The sequence below is a fragment of the Bubalus bubalis genome, chromosome 11 (assembly GCF_019923935.1).
Source record: "Bubalus bubalis isolate 160015118507 breed Murrah chromosome 11, NDDB_SH_1, whole genome shotgun sequence".
In the NCBI taxonomy this organism is placed as follows: domain Eukaryota; kingdom Metazoa; phylum Chordata; class Mammalia; order Artiodactyla; family Bovidae; genus Bubalus; species Bubalus bubalis.
This window is the reverse complement of record NC_059167.1, coordinates 41452590-41474782: the sequence shown is the minus strand read 5'-3', so window position 1 is coordinate 41474782 and position 22193 is coordinate 41452590. Positions and strand designations below refer to the sequence as shown.

The window sequence follows — 22193 nt, the reverse complement described above, 5'->3', positions numbered from 1 at the left end:
CCAGGAACCAGGCACTGTGCTTGGTTCTTTGGCTACATTAGTGAACTGAGCCAACAGCGTCCTTCCTTGAATGGACCTTACAGTCTGATGACAAGGACACTGAACACGTTTGAAGAGATGGTAAAAAGGACAGCATTATAGTGAAAGCCTTGAAGAAATTTAAAAAAAAATTGTTAATTGTCATAATCTTATTCTCTCAGTATGGAAAACACAAACTTTACTCAGATTTTGTTACACTTAGTACCATGAGAGGCTGTGTACTCAGGGTATCCTCTTGTTTTAGCCCCCTTATTAAAATTTCAAAGAAAGGCTCCTGTGACTGACCTTTGACCTCTTTTATCTAAGAAATTCAAAACCATTCAATGTAACCTAAATTAATAATGGCATAAATGCTGAGGGTTTGTCTGTGTGCATTAGAAAATGTTCTTTCCATACAGGGAATCAAGGTAAGTGGTTTTTATCCACAGCCATGGCTGTGGGAACTTAAGCAAGTTTTTCAGCCCTCTAAGCCTCAGAATATAATAAATATCATGCAGATGGATTAAAATATTTCTAATTACCCTACAGCTCTAAAAATCAATGATAGTGTGACTTTTATTAACTTGAAAGAGATGTAATAATCCTGACAGTGAAATGCAGTTTCATAGCAGAACAAAAGCAAAGTTGCCAGTGTTTTCTGTTCAATATCTTCAGTTAGTGCTACGATATATGTGAGAAATACGCCTCCTCACCAGGGTCTCTCAGCCCTGCCTTCTTGCCCTCACTTTCCGACTTCAGAACCTAACATGAGACACAGCCCTCAATAATAATTCATCACTTTTCTGTGCTCTAGACAGCTGAGATAGCAGTGTTATTTCTCTGGAATGTTCCTTGCCCAAAGGAAGGTATTCTCCCCAAGAGATATGTCAGAATAAGAACAGTCAATATTCTAGGTGGATGGATTAGGAGACATATATTTTTTAGACTTCCTTGGTAAGACTTTCTCCACAGTTGTTTAGAGAGCTCATACCCTAAACATATTTCTTTCTAGCCTTTCTTCTGCCTAATGGAAGCCATCTGGTTTCCACAAATTCAGCAAAATCTACTCGACTCTTGACTTTATCCAGTGTCTTAATTTTGCTTAACCTCTGGTCTCTTATTTTGTGTAAGTTTAGTCTTCTATTTTATATCTGGCAAAACTCCATCATGTTTAAGGCTTCTTGGAGAATGATGTAATGTAAGGCCAAACTGGAGGTGTATTTCTAACATTAAGTAAGCAGAAACTTTTGACTTGTAAGAGAAGCCTTGTTTTAACCCTTTAAGCATCTCTTCCCAGCAGATGTATTTCATAACATAGGAGGCTGGAGGCACCCACGGCAAAGAGCACAGTAAGAGCTAAGAAGCCTGGGTACTGTTACTGCTACTTAGCAAGTCAAACTTTATAGCTATAAATATGTGGTAATAAGATATGCACTCCTCTCTTGCAAGGACAGAATAAGAATGAACCAAAATGTTAGAGATCAAAGTACTCTGATGGAATTTGAAAGGTACTATCTGAGTCCAAGTCCATTTTCTCTCAATTCATCATATTTTGACTACACTTCTGGTCACTTGCAGACACTGATGAATGTTCGGTAGGCAATCCTTGTGGAAATGGAACCTGCAAGAATGTGATTGGAGGTTTTGAATGCACCTGTGAGGAGGGATTTGAGCCTGGGCCAATGATGACTTGTGAAGGTAAGCCTCTTAAACATAGGATAGTTGGTTGCATGTTCTGATCATAGGGATAGTAGTTGGTTGATTATAATTCTTAGTATCAAATACCACCCAGGGTATATAAAATAAAGAAAATCTGGGCCCTGTCATCATTTCTTCTCTATGTGGCCTCCTCTCTGCAGAAAGTATCTGAAAAAGATATAGGTGGTTCATGACCCAGGTGATGCCATATCTCATGCAGAGTTCTTCTTGGGGTCTCTGCTACCACTAATATTTGAATATAACACCTGTCCTGTCTCCTACCCTCTTTCTTATTTTCTTTGTCTCCCCTTTTTTCCACTGTATCCTATACACCCTTTCTTTTTCTTTTCTCTTCATAGAAACAACTACACACTAAGATTAACACCAATATCCTTTCTCTCTTTGGGGGCAATCACTGCAAAAGAGGCTGTCGATACTCTGTAAGCAACTGCCAGTATGTCTGGCAGGATGCAAGGAAAGAAAGGCAAGGAGGGAGTGTCTAGAATAGCAGCTCTCAAAGGGTGATCCCTGGATCAGCCACGTCAGTGCCACCTGGGAATTTGTTAGAAATACAGATTTGCAGGCCTTGTCCCAGACCTCCTGAATCAGACACTCTAAGGGTTGGACCCAGCAGCCCTCCAGGTAGTTCTGATGCACTCTTAAGTTGAGAGCCACTGGTTTAAGAAGAGAATGAAGGTGAGGTGATGGTACAGTGGGTATTAAGGTGAGCTTTTCATTAGAGATATTATCTATCAATGAAGTGAAGTGAAGTGAAGTCGCTCAGTCGTGTCCGACTCTTTGCGACCCCATGGACTGTAGCCTACCAGGCTTCTCAGACCATGGGATTTTCCAGGCAAGAGTACTGGAGTGAGTTGCCATTTCCTTCTCCAGGGGATCTTCCCGACCCAGGAATCGAACCCGGGTCTCCTGCATTGTAGGCAGATGCTTTACCCTCTGAGCCACTACTCCTAGTTAAAGATGTTGGTGAATCTTTAAAGGCTGTGACTAGACCACGATGTGGGATCTCACAGATGTTCTTGTCAGGATCGTTGGCCTTAGGGAGAAATGTGATAATCAAGAAGATCTGTTTTAACCCGGCTTTTCTGAACCATATTCTGATGGTTCCAAACTATGCAATCTACAGAAACCACTTTTATCTATTAATCTATTACTATTATTCCTATTTAAGGCTATAACTTAAGCCTCAGTGTGAACTAAGTACAATATCTCTATAAGTGTAAAATTATTCAGAATACTTTCTTGGGCATGAGACTCACTGTTACTTCACAGGAGCCTCTTTTATCTGGAGAAGGGGAGGGGTTAATGATACTGGGGGTTCTGTCCTCACAGCAGGTGACTTAGCAGTTATTCTGGCTAAATGGGGTAAAACTGATCCCCACTTCATTGTGACTTTAGGGAGTGGTAACTGGTCAACTTGAGACTTCAAAGCCAGCATTTCTGAAAAGCTCCCTATATGTAGGATGACCTATAATTTCTCATCTGCCTAAATAACAATAATTATACCAGCACCATAAGTATAAACTGAGATTGGGCTGGAAGAACCAAGATGTATGATCACCCTACTTGGGCCAATTATAAAATAACCAACTCATTTTATAATCCTGGAAATGCAGAGACTGCTTGGTCCATCCATGTTTATGGCAACTTTTGGTAAAAGTATATTCCTCTTTTGGTTGAGGCTTATGGTCCGTTATTCTCTTACTGCCTTCTCCTGCAGACATAAATGAGTGTGCCCAGAATCCTCTGCTCTGTGCCTTCCGATGTGTAAATACTTATGGGTCGTATGAATGCAAGTGTCCTGCTGGATATGTTCTGAGAGAAGACAGAAGGATGTGCAAAGGTGAGACATTCACGTTCAAAGTCATCTAAGCCAGGGTGTTCTAACTGTCTATGATGGGCGATGTCCTTCCAAAGCATCCACTAGCAGAGAAAGACTGGAAATTGGGGAACACTGCTGTAGTCCATGGACAATATGAGGGTTGTCACTGCTACATTTTCTCCTAAATCGTAGCTTAAAGCTGGGTTAAGGGTGGCACTGCAGACCCTTTTTAGTTCACCACACGTTGCATGCCTATGACATGCCAGCCATTCTATGAGATGTGGAGATATAAGGGGGAAAAAAACAACTTCCCCACATATAAGAAGCTCAGTATGAAGAGGCTGAGAGAGAGCTATAAATAATCATAGTATGATAACTGAGAACATGAGAACACAAGGAAGGAATGTGAATAATAAATAATCACCATCACTATAGGATTTTATATTCCAAGAATGGGGTAGCATATGGAGCTGACTTGGAACAATTTCCTTTAAAAGTGCTTACTGAACACCTGCAATTGCCAAAGTACTGGACTAAGCTCTGTTATACAAAGTTGGGTAAATCCTGGGGATCCTTGAAGAGCTCTGATTCGCTTCTCCCAAGTTCTTAAATGAGCAGATACCTGTTCTTTTCAAATGATTTACATAGAATTTTTCTTAAAGGTAGGAAGATTTCCAAAGCAAGAGCTCCATGTCACATGCAGGCTAAAGTCCAAATTTCTCAATTCAGATAACATAAAGGGGAAAGATAAAAAGAAGGAAATGCAATAGGACAGAAAGTAAAGAATGATGAAGAGCCACGCTGTGCCAGAAAAAAGAAACTGGAGGGAAGACCTAGTAGAGAAGATATTTGTAGATGCCTGTCTTTTCCTCAAAGTGTAAAAACCAAGTCTTTTGTTATTATATTTCACAATGATTCTAATATGTCATATTAATAGTATGATATTAAAGACATCATAAGCTATATTATTTAAGTATTATATAATGGAAGCATTGGTTTATTATTAGTTTGATAATGCTGTTATAGTTATCATATTATGAAAGCTTTATATAAGGCCTTTTTAGTTCAATTTGTCAAAACTAATTAGAAATCACACTTCCTGCCTTTGAAAAATTTATCAGCTAGAGAGAAATTTCTTAAGTTCAAAGGGGGTTAGAAGATGCCTTCCCATCTTAAGAGACCAGCTCCCAAGAATGCAATAGGAAGTAGGTTAATGTTGAAATAGTGTCAGTAAAAACTGGTTACTTGATGCTGTCTTATGTTTAAAGAGCAGGGAATTAAGGCAGCTCCTTTTATGAATTTGTACATTCTTTCCAGATGAGGATGAGTGTGAAGAGGGAAAAGACGACTGTGCTGAAAAACAAATGGAGTGCAAGAACCTCATTGGCACATACCTCTGCATCTGTGGACCTGGGTATCAGCGAAGACCTGACGGAGAAGGCTGCATAGGTAAGGGCAGCCCCAGGAAAGGGGCTTTGAGTGAGCGGGAAGCGACAAAGGCTGGAAGGGACGTGGGCTCTGTGTCCTTCTGGATGCTATGTTCTCCTCGGCCAGAGCTATCTTGCCTCTCTTACCTCCTATTGTGACTCTCTGTGGAGGTCTCCTTGCCTCTTGATTATCTATGAATTCCACCAGCAACATCATTTCTCTCCCTCTGAGCTGGCCTTTGAGTGTTTTTCCAGGTCCATTTGCGGCCAGGAGTAGAAGACCAGGTATTTCCTCTCGTCCCTTCCTTTATTGTTTACACTCCTTTGCTGTTTTGGGTTCGGTTCTTCCCATCACATTGGAATGCCTCCCTACTGGCTTAACTTTGCTACTGCCACCGTAACATTGAGTACAGTTGTTCAGTAAATTTCACTGAACCAGAAATATCACTAAACCAATGGGATCTACATCCAGAGAATCTGGTCTTATCAAGATTGAGGCCTAGGCCCTGGTCATTTTAAAAGCTCCCTGGGTGATTCTCATGTGGATTCAGCCTTGAAAAGCATAGTAGACCAGGGATTGGCAAACCACAGTCCTAGGGCCAACTTCAGCTCGCCAGCCTACCACCTGTTTTTGTAAATAGACTCGTTTTGGACCAGAGCTGTAACCATTCATAATTTTCCATGGCTGCCTTCATGCCACAGTAACAGAGCAGAATAGTTGCAACCGAGATCAAATGGACTGCAAAGCCTAAAATACTGACTATATATTATGCAGTAATGTTATATTATTACTGTTATTACAGAAGTTTCCTGACTTCTGCTTTAGTTAATGAAGAAAAAATACTAGAAAATTTCTACATATGCCCTTTCTCATGTTGTCAGTCAAGAAGCTTAAGAACCATATTTTCCCCTTAACTCTGTAAGATACAGATTTAAACGGAAGTTGAAGAGCAGACTTTAAAAGCATAGAAAAACATGTGGACTTATGATCACTCACTGGATCTTCTGGGAACAGTGATTCTCAGCCTCAGCTGCACACTGGAATCACTTGGAGAGTTCAGGTCTCACCCTCAGATATTGGTTTAATTGGTATCAGGGTGGCCTTGGCATTGCAAATTTTAACCTAACTCTCTGGCTCTCATAAGATCTCTGCCTCAGGGGCTTGGAATTATTCTCAATGGGAGCACCTAGGCAAATTATGATCTTTCGACTCTCCAGCTATTATCAATGCTTTTTTTTTAAACTGGGGAGACCAAATTATGATTTATTATTCCTTAATGCTGTTGAAGTATTATTATAGGCATAATCTACATTGCATCAGAAGATTAGTGTAGACAAACTCCCTCAGGTCAAAACACCATCACAGACATTATTCTAGTGAGTATTGTAATATTTAACATATTGATCTTAATGATTTTTTTCCCTTCATTTAAAATAACCCTTCTGAGAATCCTCTACACGTACAGATATGGCAAGTTTTAAACTTAAGTGAAAAACGTAAGTGTACCTAAAGTGCTATCATCTATGTTTAAGTATATAAACATGCTATCAATTATGTTTTTAAAAGGGTGGAGGTATATCAAAGCTATGGCTGTATTTGTTTGTATGGGTATAATTCATCTCGAGGAGGATACTCCAGAAATTAGCAGTAGCACTGGTTGCTTCCCAGGAAGGAAGTTTGGTGGCTGGGGAAGAGGAGAAGGAGGGGCACTTTGGGCTGTATATTCTTTTGTACTCTTTGAATTTGGAACCATGTGAATAGGTTATCTAGTCACAAACTAAACTTTTCTTTAAAAAAAAAAAAGAATCTATCTTTGTACAAAGCGGACAGATGACGCCTCGGTTTTTTTAAAAGAAAGAATCTATCTTTGTACAAAGCGGACAGATGACGCCTCTTGTTTTTGGTCCTTCAATTACACCACACAGATGAAAATGAATGTCAGACCAAGCCTGGGATCTGTGAGAACGGGCGCTGCCTCAACACCAGGGGGAGCTATACCTGCGAGTGCAATGATGGCTTTACAGCCAGCCCCAACCAGGATGAGTGCCTCGGTGAGTACAGACCACAGGAGGCTTTTGTAACCCCAGCCTCCACACTGGGATGCTTGAAACCAGATCACTTATTTGAAATAATAGAAACTGTTGAAATTTGAGGAAAGGTTAACAATGTTCATATTTTGGAGATGACTCTATGACCATGATTGTCCACTGGGCTTAGCACCACCCTGCCGCTAAATTCTTCCTTTGCTAATTGTATCATTGAATCATTTGTTTGGAATTTCTTTCTCAGCTGCCTTTTTAAGCTTTTGATGCTCAGGATCAGTTTCCATGTGTTTCTCCGACCCTTGCTATAGCCTGGTTCTCCATATTTCTGGGAACAGACAGAATGATAATCTTGTTGACACCAATGCCTTTCTGCCCACTTACTGAATATCTTGTCTTGTTTTCCCCAGATGTCATCCTTTTTCTCTTACTGCTGCTTCCAGCTTTCCCTTCTTGCTCCTTCTCAGCCAGGGTAAAGTGTTACATCCTTCTTGGGTTTTAATATCTGAGCAAATTCGGAATACCATGTTATGCTTCTAAAGTTCCCTAAAATCCTTGCATTCATAAATCCCTTCCAGACAACCGAGAAGGGTACTGCTTCACGGAGGTGCTCCAGAACATGTGTCAGATCGGCTCAAGCAACAGGAACCCCGTCACTAAGTCTGAATGCTGCTGCGATGGAGGGAGAGGCTGGGGGCCCCACTGTGAGATCTGCCCGTTCCAGGGCACTGTGGCTTTCAAAAAACTCTGCCCCCATGGCCGAGGGTTTATGACCAATGGAGCAGGTACTTCATTTTGTTCTGATTTTTGACCAACGGAGCAGGTACTTCATTTATGGTCCAAAAATACTTTCAGGGAATTTGTTTTATGAGGAGCAGATGAGAATATAGAATCAATAATGTGGGCCTAGGCTGAGTTGCATAGTTTAGGTTGACCAAAAAAAAAAAAAAAAAAAATCATTATGGTACTTTAGATATTCAAAGCCATGTTGCCAGAGTGTCCTTGGTCTGATTAACGTGTGTGCTTTAGTTCATGTCTTCGCATTACAAGGAGTCCTCAACTTTTTAAGCTGCTTTGTTATAAGAGTATAACCTTTTACTCAGAATATAATCTTTTAGATACATTTTGGAATAAATGATCACTAAATTCCTAAAGTAGCCCACCAATATGTATTTTGTCTCATAAAACTGGCTGAAATATATCACATGGAAGAAGTATAAAACAATGCTGATACAATCAGCCTTCCATATCCACAGATTCCATATCTGTAGATCCAACCAACCTTGGATTGATTTCTACCCAAGGTTGATTGAACCTGCAGTCCCAACTGCACTATGCCATTTTGTATATGGGGCTTGAGTGTTCATGAATTTTAATATCAACAAGGTAGTTCTGGAACCAGTGCCCTGGATATGGAGGGATGCTGGCAATTAAGACAGCTGCCTCTGGAAAAGTACAAGCCATGTCAACTTGAGAGGGATCAGGAGGCTGTCAAGGTGTCTGAGGCTGCTCTGAAAGACTTTCAGGCCTATGCTCATCAACAATAACTGCAATTGTTTGCAGTCTCATAAAGAGAGACTTTGAGCTCCTTGGGAGGAAATCAGAAGTGAGAGGAGATTAAATAGGATTTATGTTCATGTTACAAAGATGTGACTAAAGGTAGAATAACAGATTAAATAGGATTTATGTTCATGTTACAAAGATGTGACTAAAGGTAGAATAATAGAATTGGATGTGGTAAAGACAGAATAGATGGAATGACCAAAGTGATTTATCATTATTTGGCAGATGTGAAAATGAGATGGTAGATGCATTTCTTCAGACCAATGAAAGTATGCTATATTGCATTTCAGAGTAATCTTGAAAAGATCAGGAAAAATAAGAGCTATGGGTATAAAATTGTTACTTAACAATCCAAGGCTAAGAACTCACTTGCTATTGGCACCCTGCTAAGCAGTAATGAGACAGAAGTGTCAAGATGTGAGTGTCAGTGGCTTTAATGCCCAATAGTACATATTGACCCTTTTATAATGCCTTTCTCATTTTAATTGCTATTTATTAAATTATAGATATTGATGAGTGCAAGGTTATTCATGATGTTTGCCGAAATGGGGAATGTGTCAATGACAGAGGATCATATCATTGCATTTGTAAAACTGGCTACACTCCAGATATAACTGGAACTGCCTGTGTAGGTAAGTGCTCTATTTCTGATACTCAGGTTTATTCTCGGGTGGAAATTGTACATTATGAGGAAAAAACCTTCAAACTAAAACTCTAAAAAGCCTGTGTAATTTCATAAGGAAACGTAAGACAGTGATCAAAGACCATACAGTTTACCTTTTCTTTCTTTAAAACTAAGATTCTTTGGTAGATGCTGTGGGTATTGAGCATTGAAACATCTTTTTAGATGGGCAGTCACACTGTGTCTCTTTGATCATAGATCTGAATGAGTGCAACCAGGCTCCCAAACCCTGCAATTTCATCTGTAAGAACACAGAAGGGAGTTACCAGTGTTCATGCCCGAAAGGCTACATTCTGCAGGAGGACGGAAGGAGCTGCAAAGGTAAAGTGGAAACTGCCTTCACCCACTTATCTGCCTTATGGGAACGTGGTTTCACTCCTTGTGCCTTTGAGGGAGCCAAAGCTGAAAGACCTCCCCATGGGCAAGAGGTACATCCCTGGGGTTAGTGCCTCCTTGGGGACATTTTTCTTACACCAACACTGGAACCTCCTAAAAAGGATCCTAGATCTAAAGACAAAGAAGTAGCCAAAATGAAATGGTAGGAATGGGCACAATCATGATAAATCCCATACCTGCTGGTGGATGCCCCACAAAGTGGAAAATAGCCACAGAAATTCTTCCACAGGAGTGAAGGTTCTGAGCCCCAGGTCAGGCTCCCCAGCCTAGGGGTCTGGGAACAGGAGGAGCCCCCAGAGAATCTAACTTTGAAGGCCAGTGAGGTTTGGTCAGAAGAATTCCTCAGGACCGAGGGAAATAGAAACCACGCTTGTAGGGCACATATAAGTTCTCGTGTACACCAGAAGCCAGAGAAAAAAGTGGTGACCTCATAAGAACCTGGGCTGGACCTACCTGCTGATATTGATTGGATGGTCTCTTGCAGAGGTTGGGGGGTGGTTATGGCTCACTGTGGGAACAAAGACACCGGAGGCAGTGATTCTGGAGAGTACTCACTGGCATGAGCCCTGGTGGAGACTTGGCTCCAAACAGCATGTAGACTCCGATGCCTCAGGCCAAACAACCAACAAGGTAGAAACACAGCCCCGCCCATTAGCAGACAGGCTGCTTAAAGTCTTTCCTGCTAAACACATTCCCTGACAAAACCCTGCCCACCAGAGGGACAAGAAAGGCTCCACCCACCGGCAGGCAGGAAAAAAAAGTCCCTCCCACCAGGAAGCCAGCACAAGCCTCATCCACTAGAAGGCTGACAGCAGAAGCAAGAACTACAATGTTGCAACCTGAAGCATGGATACTGCAAATCACAGAAAGTTAGATAAAATGAGAGAGCACAGAAATATGTCCCAGATGAAGGAACAAAATTAAAAACCCAGAAGAACTACTAAGTGAAGTAGAGATATGCATTCTACCCCCCCAAAAAAAAGAATTCAGAGTAACGATAATGAAGATGTTTCAAGATCTCAGAAAAAGAATAGAGGCACAGATCTATAAGATATAAGAAAAGTTTAATAAAGACCTAGAAAAAATAAAAACAGATGAACAATAACTGAAATATAAAATACACTGAAAAGTGAAGTCGCTCAGTCATGTCTGACTCTTTATGACCCCTTGGATTGTGCTGGAGTGGATTGCCATTGCCTTCTCCAGGGGATCTTCCCAACCCAGGGATCGAACCCTGATGTCTCGCATTGCAGGCAGATGCTTTACCGTCTGAGCCACGAGGGAAGCCCTATCAGACTCCTCTGTCCATGGGATTTTCCAGGCAATAGTACTGGAGTGGATTGCCATTTCCTTCTCCAGGGGATCTTCCTGACCCAGGGATCAAACCCAGGTCTCCTGCATTGTAGACAGATGCTTTACCATCTGAGCCACCAGGGAAGTCCTAGAAGGAATCAATAGCAGAAAACGTGAGGCAGAAGAATGGATAAGTGAGATGGGAGATACATGCTGGAAATCACTGCTGAGGAACACAATAAAAGAATGAAAAGAAATAAAAGCCATCTAGGAGACCTCTGGGACAACATTAAATGCAGCAATGTTCACACTATAGGGATCTCAGAAAGAGAAGTAAGAAAAAGGACCTGATAAAATATTTTAAGAAATAATAGCTGAAATTTTCCCAAATATGGGAAGGGAAACAGTCACCCAGATCTAGGAAGCACAGAGAGTCCCAGGCAGTATAAATCCAATGAGGAACACACTGAGACACAAAGTAATCAAACTAAGAAAAATTAAAGACAAAGGAAAAGTATTAACATATAAGGTAACTCGCAGCTGATTTCTCAGCAGAAACTTTTCAGGCCAATAGGGAGTGGAACAATGTATTTAAAGTGATGAAAGGGAAAAACCTGCAACCAAGATAATCTACCGAGCAAGGTTGTTATTCAGATTCAACAAAGAAATCAAAAGCTTTACAGACAAGCAAAAGCAAAGAGAATTCAGCACCACCAAACCAGCTTTGCAACAAATGTGAAAGGAACTTCTCTAGGCAGAAGAGAAAAGGCCACAACTAGAAATAAGAAAATTACAAATGGAAAACCTCACTAGGAAAGGCAAACATACTGAAAAAATAGGAAATCATTCACACACAAATATGCTATCAAAATCCAAAATGGTGAGGAGAGCATAAATGCAGGATATTGGAAAAGGATTTGATATTAAGAGACTAGCAACTTAAAACAATCTTTTTATATGTCGATTGCTATGTCAAAACCTCATGGTAACTGCAAACTGAAAATCTGTAATAGGTATACACATACAATAAGAGAAAAATCCATACACAACAGTAAAGTCAGTCATCGAATCACAAAAAAAGAGAACAAAAGAGGAAAGGAAGAAAAAAAGACCTTTTTAAAAAAAGCCAACATTTTTTTTAATGGCAGTAAGAACTTACATCCCTTCACGGATCATTGCCTTATCATGGCTAAGGGGATTGTGTAACTCAGTGAAGCTATGAGCCATGCCCTGCAGGACCACCCAAGACGGACGGGTAGTAGTGGAGAGTTCTGACAAAACATGGTCCACTGGAGGAGGGAATGACAAACCACTCCAGTATTCTTGCAGTGAGAACCCTATGAACAGAATAAAAAGGCAGAAAGACATGACACTGAAAAATAAGCCCTCTCAGGTTGGAAGACGTCCAGTATGCTACTGGGGAAGAGTGGAGGGCAATTACTAATAGCTCCAGAAAGAATAAAGTGGCTGGGCCAAAGCAGAAACATTGCTCAGTTGTGGGTGTGTCTGGTGGTGAAAGTAAAATCTGATGCTATAAAGAACTATATTGCATAGGAACCTGGAATGTTAGGTCTATGAATCAAAGTAAATTGAACACAGTCAAACAGGAGATGGCAATCGACATCTTAGGAATCAGTGAACTAAAATGGATGGGATTGGGTGAATTTAGTTCAGATAACCATTATATCTACTACTATGGGCAAGAATCCCATGGAAGAAATGGACGAGCCCTCATAAACAACAAGAGTCAAATGCAGTATCTAGGTGCAATCTCAAAAATGATAGAACAGTCTCAGTTTATTTCCAGATCTAACCATTCAACATCACAGTAATCCAAGTCTATTCACCAACCACTGATGCTGAAGAAGCTGAAGTTGACCAGTTCTATGAAGTCTTACAAGACCTTCCAGAACTAACACCAAAAAAAAAATGTCCTTTTCATCATAGGGGGTTGGAGTGCAAAAGTAGGACGTCAAGAGATACCTGAACTAACAGGCAAGTTTGGCCTTGAATACAAAATGAAGCGGGCAAAGGCCAGCAGGGTTTTGCCAAGAGAATACACTGGTCATAGCAAACACATTTTACCAACAACACAAGAGATGATTTTACACATGGACATCACCAAATAGTCAATACTGAAATCGGATTGATTATATTCTTTGCAGCTGAAGATGGAGTAGCTCTATACAGTCAGGAAAAACAAGACCTGGAGCTGACTGTGGCTCAGATCATCAGCTCCTTATAGCAAAATTCAGGCTTAAACTAAAGAAAGAGGGGAAAGCCACTAGGCCATTCATGAATGACTTAAATCCCTTATCCAGTGAAGGTGACAAATAGATTCAGGGGACTAGCTCTGGTAGAGTGCCTGAAGAAATATGGACAATTTGAAACAATGTACAGGAGGCAGTGACGAAAACCATCCCAGAGAAAGAGAAATTCAAGAAGGCAAAGTGGTTGTCTGAGGAGGCCTTACAAATAGCAGAAAAAGAAGAGAATCGAAAGGCAGAGGAGAAAGGGAAAGATATACCCAACTGAATGCAGAGTTCCAGAGAATAGCAAGGAGAGATAAGAAGGCCTTCTTAAATGAACAATGCAAAGAAGTAGAGGGAAACAATAGAATGAGAAAGACTAGAGATCTCTTCAAGAAATTTAGAAATATCAAGGGCACATGCAAAGATGGGCACAATAAAGGACAGCAAGAACCTTTCAGAAGCAGAAGAGATTAAGAAGAGGTAGCAAGAATACACAGAAGAACTGTACAAAAAAGGTCTTAATGAACCAAATAACCATGATAGTTTGGTTACTCACCTAGAGCCAGACATCCCAGAATGTGAATTCAAGTGGGCCTTAGGAAGTATTACTACAATCAAAGCTAGTGGAGGTGATGGAATACCAACTGAGCTATTTATAATCCTAAAAGATGAGGATGTTAAAGTTCTGCACTCAATATGCCAGCAAATTTGGAAAACTCAGCAGTGGCCACAGGACTGGAAAAGTTTTCATTCTAATTTGAAAGAAGGGCAATGCCAAAGAATGTTCAAACTTGTGTACAATTGTGCTCATTTCACATGCTAGCAAGGAAGACAGAAAATCCTTCAAGCTAGGCTTCAACAGTACATGAACAGGGAACTTCAGACACACAAGCTGGGTTTAGAAAGGGCAGAGGAACCAGAAATCAAACTGCCAACATCTGCTGGATCATAGACAAAGCAAGGGAATTGCAAAAAAAACTTCTGCTTCATTGACTATGCTAAAGCCTTTGACTGTGTGGATCACAACAAACTGTGGAGAATTCTTAAAGAGACGGAAACACCAGAGCACCTTACCTGCCTCCTGGAAAACCTGTATGCAGGTCAAGAAGCAACAGTGAGAACTGGACTTGGAAAAATGGACTGGTTCAAAATTGGGAAAGGAGTACATAAAGGTTGTATATTGTCACCCTGCTTATTTAACTTATATGAAGAATACGTCATGTAAAATGTGGGGCTGGATGAAGCACAAGCTGGAATCAAGATTTTCGGGAGAAATGGCAACAACCTCAGATATGCAGATGATACCACACTAGTGGCTTCCCTGGTGATTCAAACAGCAAAGAATCTGCCTGCAATGCCGGAGACCCAGGTTCAATTCCTGGGTCGGAAAGATCCCCTGGAGAAGGGAATGGCTCCATACTCCAGTATACTTGCCTGGAGAATTCCATGGGCAGAGGAGCCTGGCAGACTACAGTCCATGGGGCCACAAAGAGTCAGATAAGACCATGCAACTAACACTTTCACTTTGGGGCTTCCCAGGCTGGTGCTAGAGAACCAGCCTGCCAATACAGGAGACACAAGAGATTCAGCTTTGATCCCTGAGTTTCAAAGATCCCCTGGAGTAGGCTATGGCAACCCACTACACTGTTCTTGCCTGGAGAATCCCATGGACAGAGGAACCTGGGGGACTACAGTCCATAATTTTGCAAATAATTGGACACAACTGAAGTGACTTAAATGACAACCCACTCCAGTATTCTTGCCTAGAGAATCCTGTGGACAGAGGAGCCTAGGGGCTGCTGTCCATAGGGTCGCACAGAGTTGGACACGACTGAAGCGACTTAGCATGCATGTAGTGACTTAGCATGCACACAATGGCAGAAAGCAAAGAGAAACTAAAGAGCCTCTTAAAATTAAAAGACACTTGCTCCTAGGAAGAAAAGCTATGACAAACCTAGACAGAATATTAAAAAGCAGAGAGACATAACTTTGCTGACAAATGTCTGTATAGTCAGAACGATGGTTTTTCCAGTAGCCATGTACGGATGTGAGAGTTGGACCATAAAGAAGGCTGAGCACCGAATAATTGATGCTTTCAAACTGTGGTGCTAGAGAAGACTCTTGAGAGTCCGTTGGACACCAAGGAAATCAAACTAGACAATCCTAAAGCAAATCAACCCTGAAAACTCATTGGAAGGACTTATGCTGAAGCTCTAATACTTTGGCCACCTGATGCAAAGAGCCAACTCATTGGAAAAGACCCTACCTGATGCTGGGAAAGATCGAGGACAAGGGGAGAAGGGGGTGACAGAGGATGAGATGGTTGGATGACATCATTGACACAATGGACATGAGTTTGAGCAAACTCAGGGAGATAGTGAAGGACAGGGCAGCCTTACATGCTGCAGTTTGTGGGGTTACAAAGAGTCGGATGACTTAGTGACTGAACAACAACAGCAAATATCACTGGTGAGCTTAGATGCAAATATCCTCAACGAAATACTAGCAAACCGAATCCAACAATACATTAAGTGGATCATACACCATGATCAAGGGGATTTACACCAGGAATGCAAGGATTTTTTAATATCTGCAAATCAGTGTGATAAACCACATCAACAAATTGAAGGAAAAAAAAAACATATGATCATCTCAATAGATGCAGAGAAAGCTTTTGACAAAATTCACCAGGCATTTATGATAAAAGTTCTCCAGAATGTGGGCATAGAGGGAACATACATTATAAAGGCCATATAAGACAAACCTACAGCTAACAACATACTCAACAGTGAAAAGCGAAAGCATTTTCTCTAAGTTCAGAAACAAGACAAGAATGTCCACTTTCACCACTCTATTCAGCATAGTTGTAGAAGTCCTAGCCACAACAATCAGAGAAGAAAAAGAAATAAAAGAAATCCAAATTGGAAAAGAAGAAGTAAAACTGTTACTGTTTGCAGGCAGATTCTTTACCATCTAAGCCATCAGCAAAGCCCAGATGATATGATACTATACATATAATCCTAAAGATGCTATTAGGAAAGTACTAGAGCACATCAAGGGGAGATAAGAAAGCCTTCCTCAGTGATCAATGCAAAGAAATAGAGAAAAACAATAGAAGGAGAATGACTAGAGATCTCTTCAAGAAAATTAGAGATACCAAGGGAACATTTCATGCAAAAATGGGAGTAATATGGACAGAAATGGTATGGACCTAACAGAAGCAGAAGATATTAAGAAGAGGTGGCAGGAATACACAGAAGAACTACACAAAAAAGATCTTCACAACCAAGATAACCATGATGGTGTGATCACTCACCTAGAGCCAGACATCCTGGAATGTGAAGTCAAGTGGGCCTTAGGAAGCATCAGTACGAACAAAGCTAGTGGAGGTGATGGAATTATAGTTGAGCTATTTCAAATCCTGAAAGATGATGCTGTGAAAGTGCTGCACTCAATATGCCAGCAAATTTGGAAAACTCAGCAGTGGCCACAGGACTGGAAAAGGTCAGTTTTCATTCCAATCCCAAAGAAAGGCAATGCCAAAGAATGCTCAAACTACCGCACAATTGCACTCATCTCACATGCTAGTAAAGTAATGCTCAAAATTCTCCAAGCCAGGCTTCAGCAATATGTGAACCATGAACTTCCAGATGTTCAAGCTAGATTTAGAAAAGGCAGAGGAACCAGAGATCAAATTGCCAACATCTGTTGGGTCCTCAAAAAAGCAAGAGAGTTCCAGAAAAACCTCTACTTCTGCTTTATTGAATATGCGAAAGCCTTTGACTGTGTGGATCACAACAAATTGTGGAAAATTCTGAAAAGAGATGGGAATACCAGACCACCTGACCTGTCTCCTGAGAAATCTGTATGCAGGTCAAGAAGCAACTGTTAGAACTGGACATGGAACAACAGACTGGTTCTAAATCGGGAAAGGAGTAGGTCAAAGCTCTATGTTGTCACCCTGCTTATTTAACTTATATGCAGAGTATGTCATGAGAAACGCTGGGCTGGAAGAAGCACAGGCTGGAATCAAGATTGCCGGGAGAAATATCAATAACCTCAGATATGCAGATGACACCACCCTTATGGCAGAAAGCAAAGAACTAAAGATCCTCTTGATGAAAGTGAAAGAGGAGAGTGAAAAAGTTGGTTTAAAACTCAACATTCAGAAAACTACGTTCATGGCATCTAGTCCCATCATTTCATGGCAAATAGATGGGGAAACAATTGAAATAGTGGGGGACTTTATTTTTGGGGCTCCAAAATCACTGCAGATGGTGATTGCTGCCATGAAATTAAAAGACGCTTTCTCCTTGGAAGAAAAGCTATGACCAACCTAGACAGAATATTAAAAAGCAGAGACATTACTTTGCCAACACAGGTCTGTCTAGTCAAAGCTATGGCTTTTCCAGTAGTCAAGTATGGTTGTGAGAGTTGGAACTATGAAGAAAGCTGAGCACTGAAGAATTGGTGCTTTTGAATTGTAGTGTTGGAGAAGACTCTTGAGAGTCCCTTGGATTGCAAGGAGATCCAACCAGTCAATCCTAAATGAAATCAGTCCCGAATATTCATTGGAAGGACTGATGCTGAAACTGAAACTCCATAACTTTCGCCACCTGATGCAAAGAACTGACTCACTGGAAAAGACCCTGATGCTGGGAAAGATTAAAGGTGGGAGGAGAAGAGAACGACAGATGATGAGATGGTTGGATGGCATCTTGAATCAATGGATATGAGTTTGAGTAGACTCCAGGAGTTGGTGATGGACAGGGAAGCCTGATGTGCTGCAGTCCATGGGGTCACAAAGAGTTGGACACAACTGAGTGACTGAACTGAGCTGAGAACATGTCTATGAATTTGGTAATTTAGTTGCAGGATACAAATTTAATACACAAAAATCTGTTGCATTTGTATACACTAACAATGAAAGATCAGAAAGAGAAATTAAAGAAACAGTCTTTCATTAGAAAGAATAAAATACCTTGGAATAAACCTACCTGAAAAGGCAAAAGACCTCTACCTGAAAGACACTAATGGAAGAAATTGCAGATGACACAAACAGATGGAAAAATATACCATGTTCTTGGATTGGAAGAAACAATACTGTCAAAATGACTATGCTACTCAAGGCAATCTACAAATTCAGGGCTATCCCTATCAAATTACCAATGGTGTTTTTTGCAGAACTAGGACAAAAAAATTTAACATTTATATGGAGACCCAAAAAACCCTAAATAGTCAAATCAATCTTGAGAAAGAAAAATGGAGCACTCACTTCAGTCTGTCCTACAAAGCTACAGTCATCAAAAGAGTAATGTTATTGGTACAAAAACAGAAATATGAATCATTGGAACAAGATAGAAAGCCCAGATATAAACCCATGCACCTATGGTCAATTAATCTATGATAAAGTAGGCAAGACTATTCAATGGAGGAAAGACAGTCCAGAAAACTGGACAGCTACACGTAAAAGAATGTAGTCTTTAACACCATACACAAAATAAACTCAAAATAGATTATACTCTTAAATATCAAACATGATACTATAAAACTTTTGGAGGAAAACAGGCAGAACACTCTTTAAGTTGCAGCAATATATTTTTAAAGCTGTCTCCTAGAGTAACAGAAATAAAAATAAATGAATGGGACCTAATTAAATTCAAAAGCTTTTGTACAGCAAAGGAAACCATAAACAAAATGAAAAAAAAAGTTCATAGTATGGGAGAAAATATTTGCAAGTGATGCAACTGACAAAGGATTAATCTCCAAAATCTAGAAACAGCTCATGCAGCTCAATATCAAGACAAACAAAAAACCCAATCAAAAAATGGATGAAAAATCTAAATAGACATTTCTCTAAAGATGGCCACATGAAAAGATGCTCAGCATCACTAAATTGTTAGAGAAATGCAAATCAAAATTACAATGAGATTTCATCTCACACTAGTCAGAATGACCATCATCAAAAAGTCTACAAAGAATAAATGCTGAAAAGGGTGTGGAGAAGAGGAAACTCTCCTACACTGTTGATGGGAATGTAAATGGGTACAGCCACTCTGCAGAACAGTTTAGAAGCTCCTTTAAAAATGAAAAATAGAACAACTGTATGGTCCAGCAATCCTACTCCTGAGCATGTATCTGGAGAAAACCATGGTTCAAAAGTTTACATGCACCCCAGGGTTCAGGGCAGCACTGTGTACAATAGCCAAGACATGGGAGCAACCTAAATGTCCAATAACAGGTGAATGGATGAAGTAGATGTGGTACATATATACAGTGGATATTACTCAGTCATTAACCATACAATAGCATTTGCAGCAAAATGGATGGACATGGAGACTATCATACTAAGTGTAGTAAATCAAAGATAAATATCATATGATATTGCTTATATGCAGAATCTAAAAAAGAAAAGAGATACAAGTGAACTTATTTACAAAACAAAAACAGACTTACAAACATAGAAAACTAACTTATGGTTACCGGAAGGGAAAGCTGGGGGCAGAGGAGGGATAAATTGAGAGTTTAGAATTTATTTATATACACTACTGTATATAAACTAGGTAACCAACAAGGGCTGACCAGATAGCACAGGGAACTTGGCTCAATATTCTGCAATAACCTACATGGGGAAAAAATTTGAAAAAGAATAAATCTGTGTCTATGTATACGGAATCACTTTGCTATACACCTGAAACACAACACTGTTAATCAACTATACCCCAGTATACAGTGAAAATTTTTTAAAAATCACTGAGTTGTCCCCCTCACCTATTTGCAGGTAATAAGCTGCAGCAAACATGTGATGATGCTCTAGCAAAGCCCCTGGGGTCACAGAGCAGGCAGGACACCTACTAGCAGGAGACATACAGCTGTCAATAATGCAGAAAGCAGAAAAGCAGAAACAGCAACTCCCCAGCAATAGAAAGAGCACAAGATTGGCTCGTTTCTAAGAGATGTCAGCACTAGGAGAAATATGGGCAGTTCTTTCAATTCAAGCCCACTCCAGATATTAGTCTAGCCAGGAACTGGCACAGATCTGCAGTTCCAAGCACAACTCTGTCTGCAGTGATAAAAGAAGCTCACAAGGAAGGTGGGGTGGGGCAGGCAGGCAGAGAGCCAGGCAGGAAGGGAAAGGTAGGTAGATTCCTAAATTCACAGCAGTTTTTTTTTTTTTTTAATTAAAATTCAACTAAAAACTGGAACACACTTTGTATCTCTTGAGATTTTAAATAGCAATGGTGTGAAGAGAGAACCTACAGGTTCCAGGCAGTGAGAAAAGAGGCCTCGTCAAAACAGAGGCTTTTATTGAGAAGTGGAAAATAATCTTGGATAAATATTGTAGATAGTCTTTTTTAAAATTGCTGTTGGCTTATCAGAATGAGGTTTTTTTTTTTTTTTCTTCCTGATTGCTCAATTTTGTTTTATCTAAAGGAGAAACTCTAAACAAAGCAGTTAGTTTGGTTTGGTTTGTTCTGGTTGACCATTTCATTTGAGAAGATTAAAAAACAGCAAACAGGAAAGAACCAAGCAGAGAAAATTCATTTTTACCCTCAATAATTATTTTTATATTTCAACTTGAAGAGATTTTTTTCAGTGCTTTGGAAGTTTTTGAGAATCCTTAATCTTTTATTTCATTTTGTAATTTATTTAAATTTTATGATGTACTGGACATTTCTTTGTTGAGAAAATTCTGCTTTCCTTTAACTAAAGGGAATGGGTTTTTCTTGGATCACTAAAGAAATGCATTTTTGGTCTGAATTGAAACCACATTTTATCTTTAAAACTCATATCTTCTGGGTTCCTCCTAACCATATGCTGTGGTCCCATTCTGACCAGGTCATTTGAGAGGTAGAAATGAAAACACAGAGCTACTCCCTAGGGTGGCTTCTAGGTTCCTGGGCTTCAGCTCAATTCCAATGCCCATCTTGCATTTTCTTATAGATCTTGATGAGTGTGCAACTAAGCAGCACAACTGCCAGTTCCTGTGTGTTAACACCATTGGCAGCTTCACATGTAAATGTCCTCCTGGATTTACCCAACACCATACTGCCTGCATTGGTAAGTGGGAGAGGGAAGGTCCTATGTAGGTATTCGTTGAAGGGATTGTTTTCAAGGGCTTCTGCTGTTGGAATAAGAAGATAAAACTCCAAGAAAATATGTGAATATATGTATATGTGTCTGTGTACATGCATGCCTGTTGTGAAAAGCTATTGGCCTTTTCTGAGCAAATCACCCTTCTTTCTTCCTTTTAAACAACACAAAGAGAGCTTCGGGGAAGTCCCACCCTCTCCTTTCTCCCTCTGCTTCTTACAGATAACAATGAATGCACCTCTGACATCAACCTGTGTGGGTCAAAGGGCATTTGCCAGAACACTCCTGGAAGCTTCACTTGTGAATGCCAGCGGGGATTCTCACTTGATCCAAGTGGCGCAAGCTGTGAAGGTAGGTAGAGCCCTCAGCTTGATCCAGCTAGTTGGTCCTCATGAGGTGGCCTATAAACACCTGCATCGTCATCCTCTATGAGACATCAGAACTCAGCACAGGGGAGACAGCCAGCTGAAGATGGAAATGTTTTCTCTGGTTTGTACAAGTCCCATGTCTTAGAGATACATCTTTTGGTTCATGCTTGACCATGTCCTTAACACAGGCTTTTCCTGAATGTAACAAGACTTTCTGCTCAGTTGTTAATTTAGTCTAATTGGAAATGACTCAAGAAAAACAGCTAGATTCCTGAATTTGATCACTTAATTTTCTAGTCACTGGATCCAGAATCTTGAAAGGATTCCCTCAATGTGGATTAAGTATATAAGGAATAACTCTTCTGTTAACATATGATTAAACCTTTTACTCTTATTTTTTAGGATTTTGTTTTTGTATTGACCTTTTGGTTTCCAATTCTGGCACAAATAAGGAAATATAAATAGTTTACACAGCTATCTTACACTGTATTCTTGTGCCTTGCATTGGTGTCTTCATTA

At 40.2% G+C, this 22193-nt stretch overlaps 1 protein-coding gene across 1 annotated transcript in view; it reads left to right on the top strand.

Moving 5' to 3' along the window:
• Positions 1–22193, top strand: part of FBN1 (fibrillin 1) — a 264477-nt gene that overhangs the window by 227946 nt on the left and 14338 nt on the right. The window contains exons 54-62 of the mRNA XM_025295542.3: positions 1597–1716; positions 3455–3577; positions 4874–5005; positions 6910–7035; positions 7605–7811; positions 9096–9221; positions 9470–9592; positions 21157–21273; positions 21529–21657. Coding sequence (XP_025151327.3) covers positions 1597–1716; positions 3455–3577; positions 4874–5005; positions 6910–7035; positions 7605–7811; positions 9096–9221; positions 9470–9592; positions 21157–21273; positions 21529–21657 — 1203 coding nt within the window. The remainder of the gene's footprint in view (positions 1–1596; positions 1717–3454; positions 3578–4873; positions 5006–6909; positions 7036–7604; positions 7812–9095; positions 9222–9469; positions 9593–21156; positions 21274–21528; positions 21658–22193) is intronic.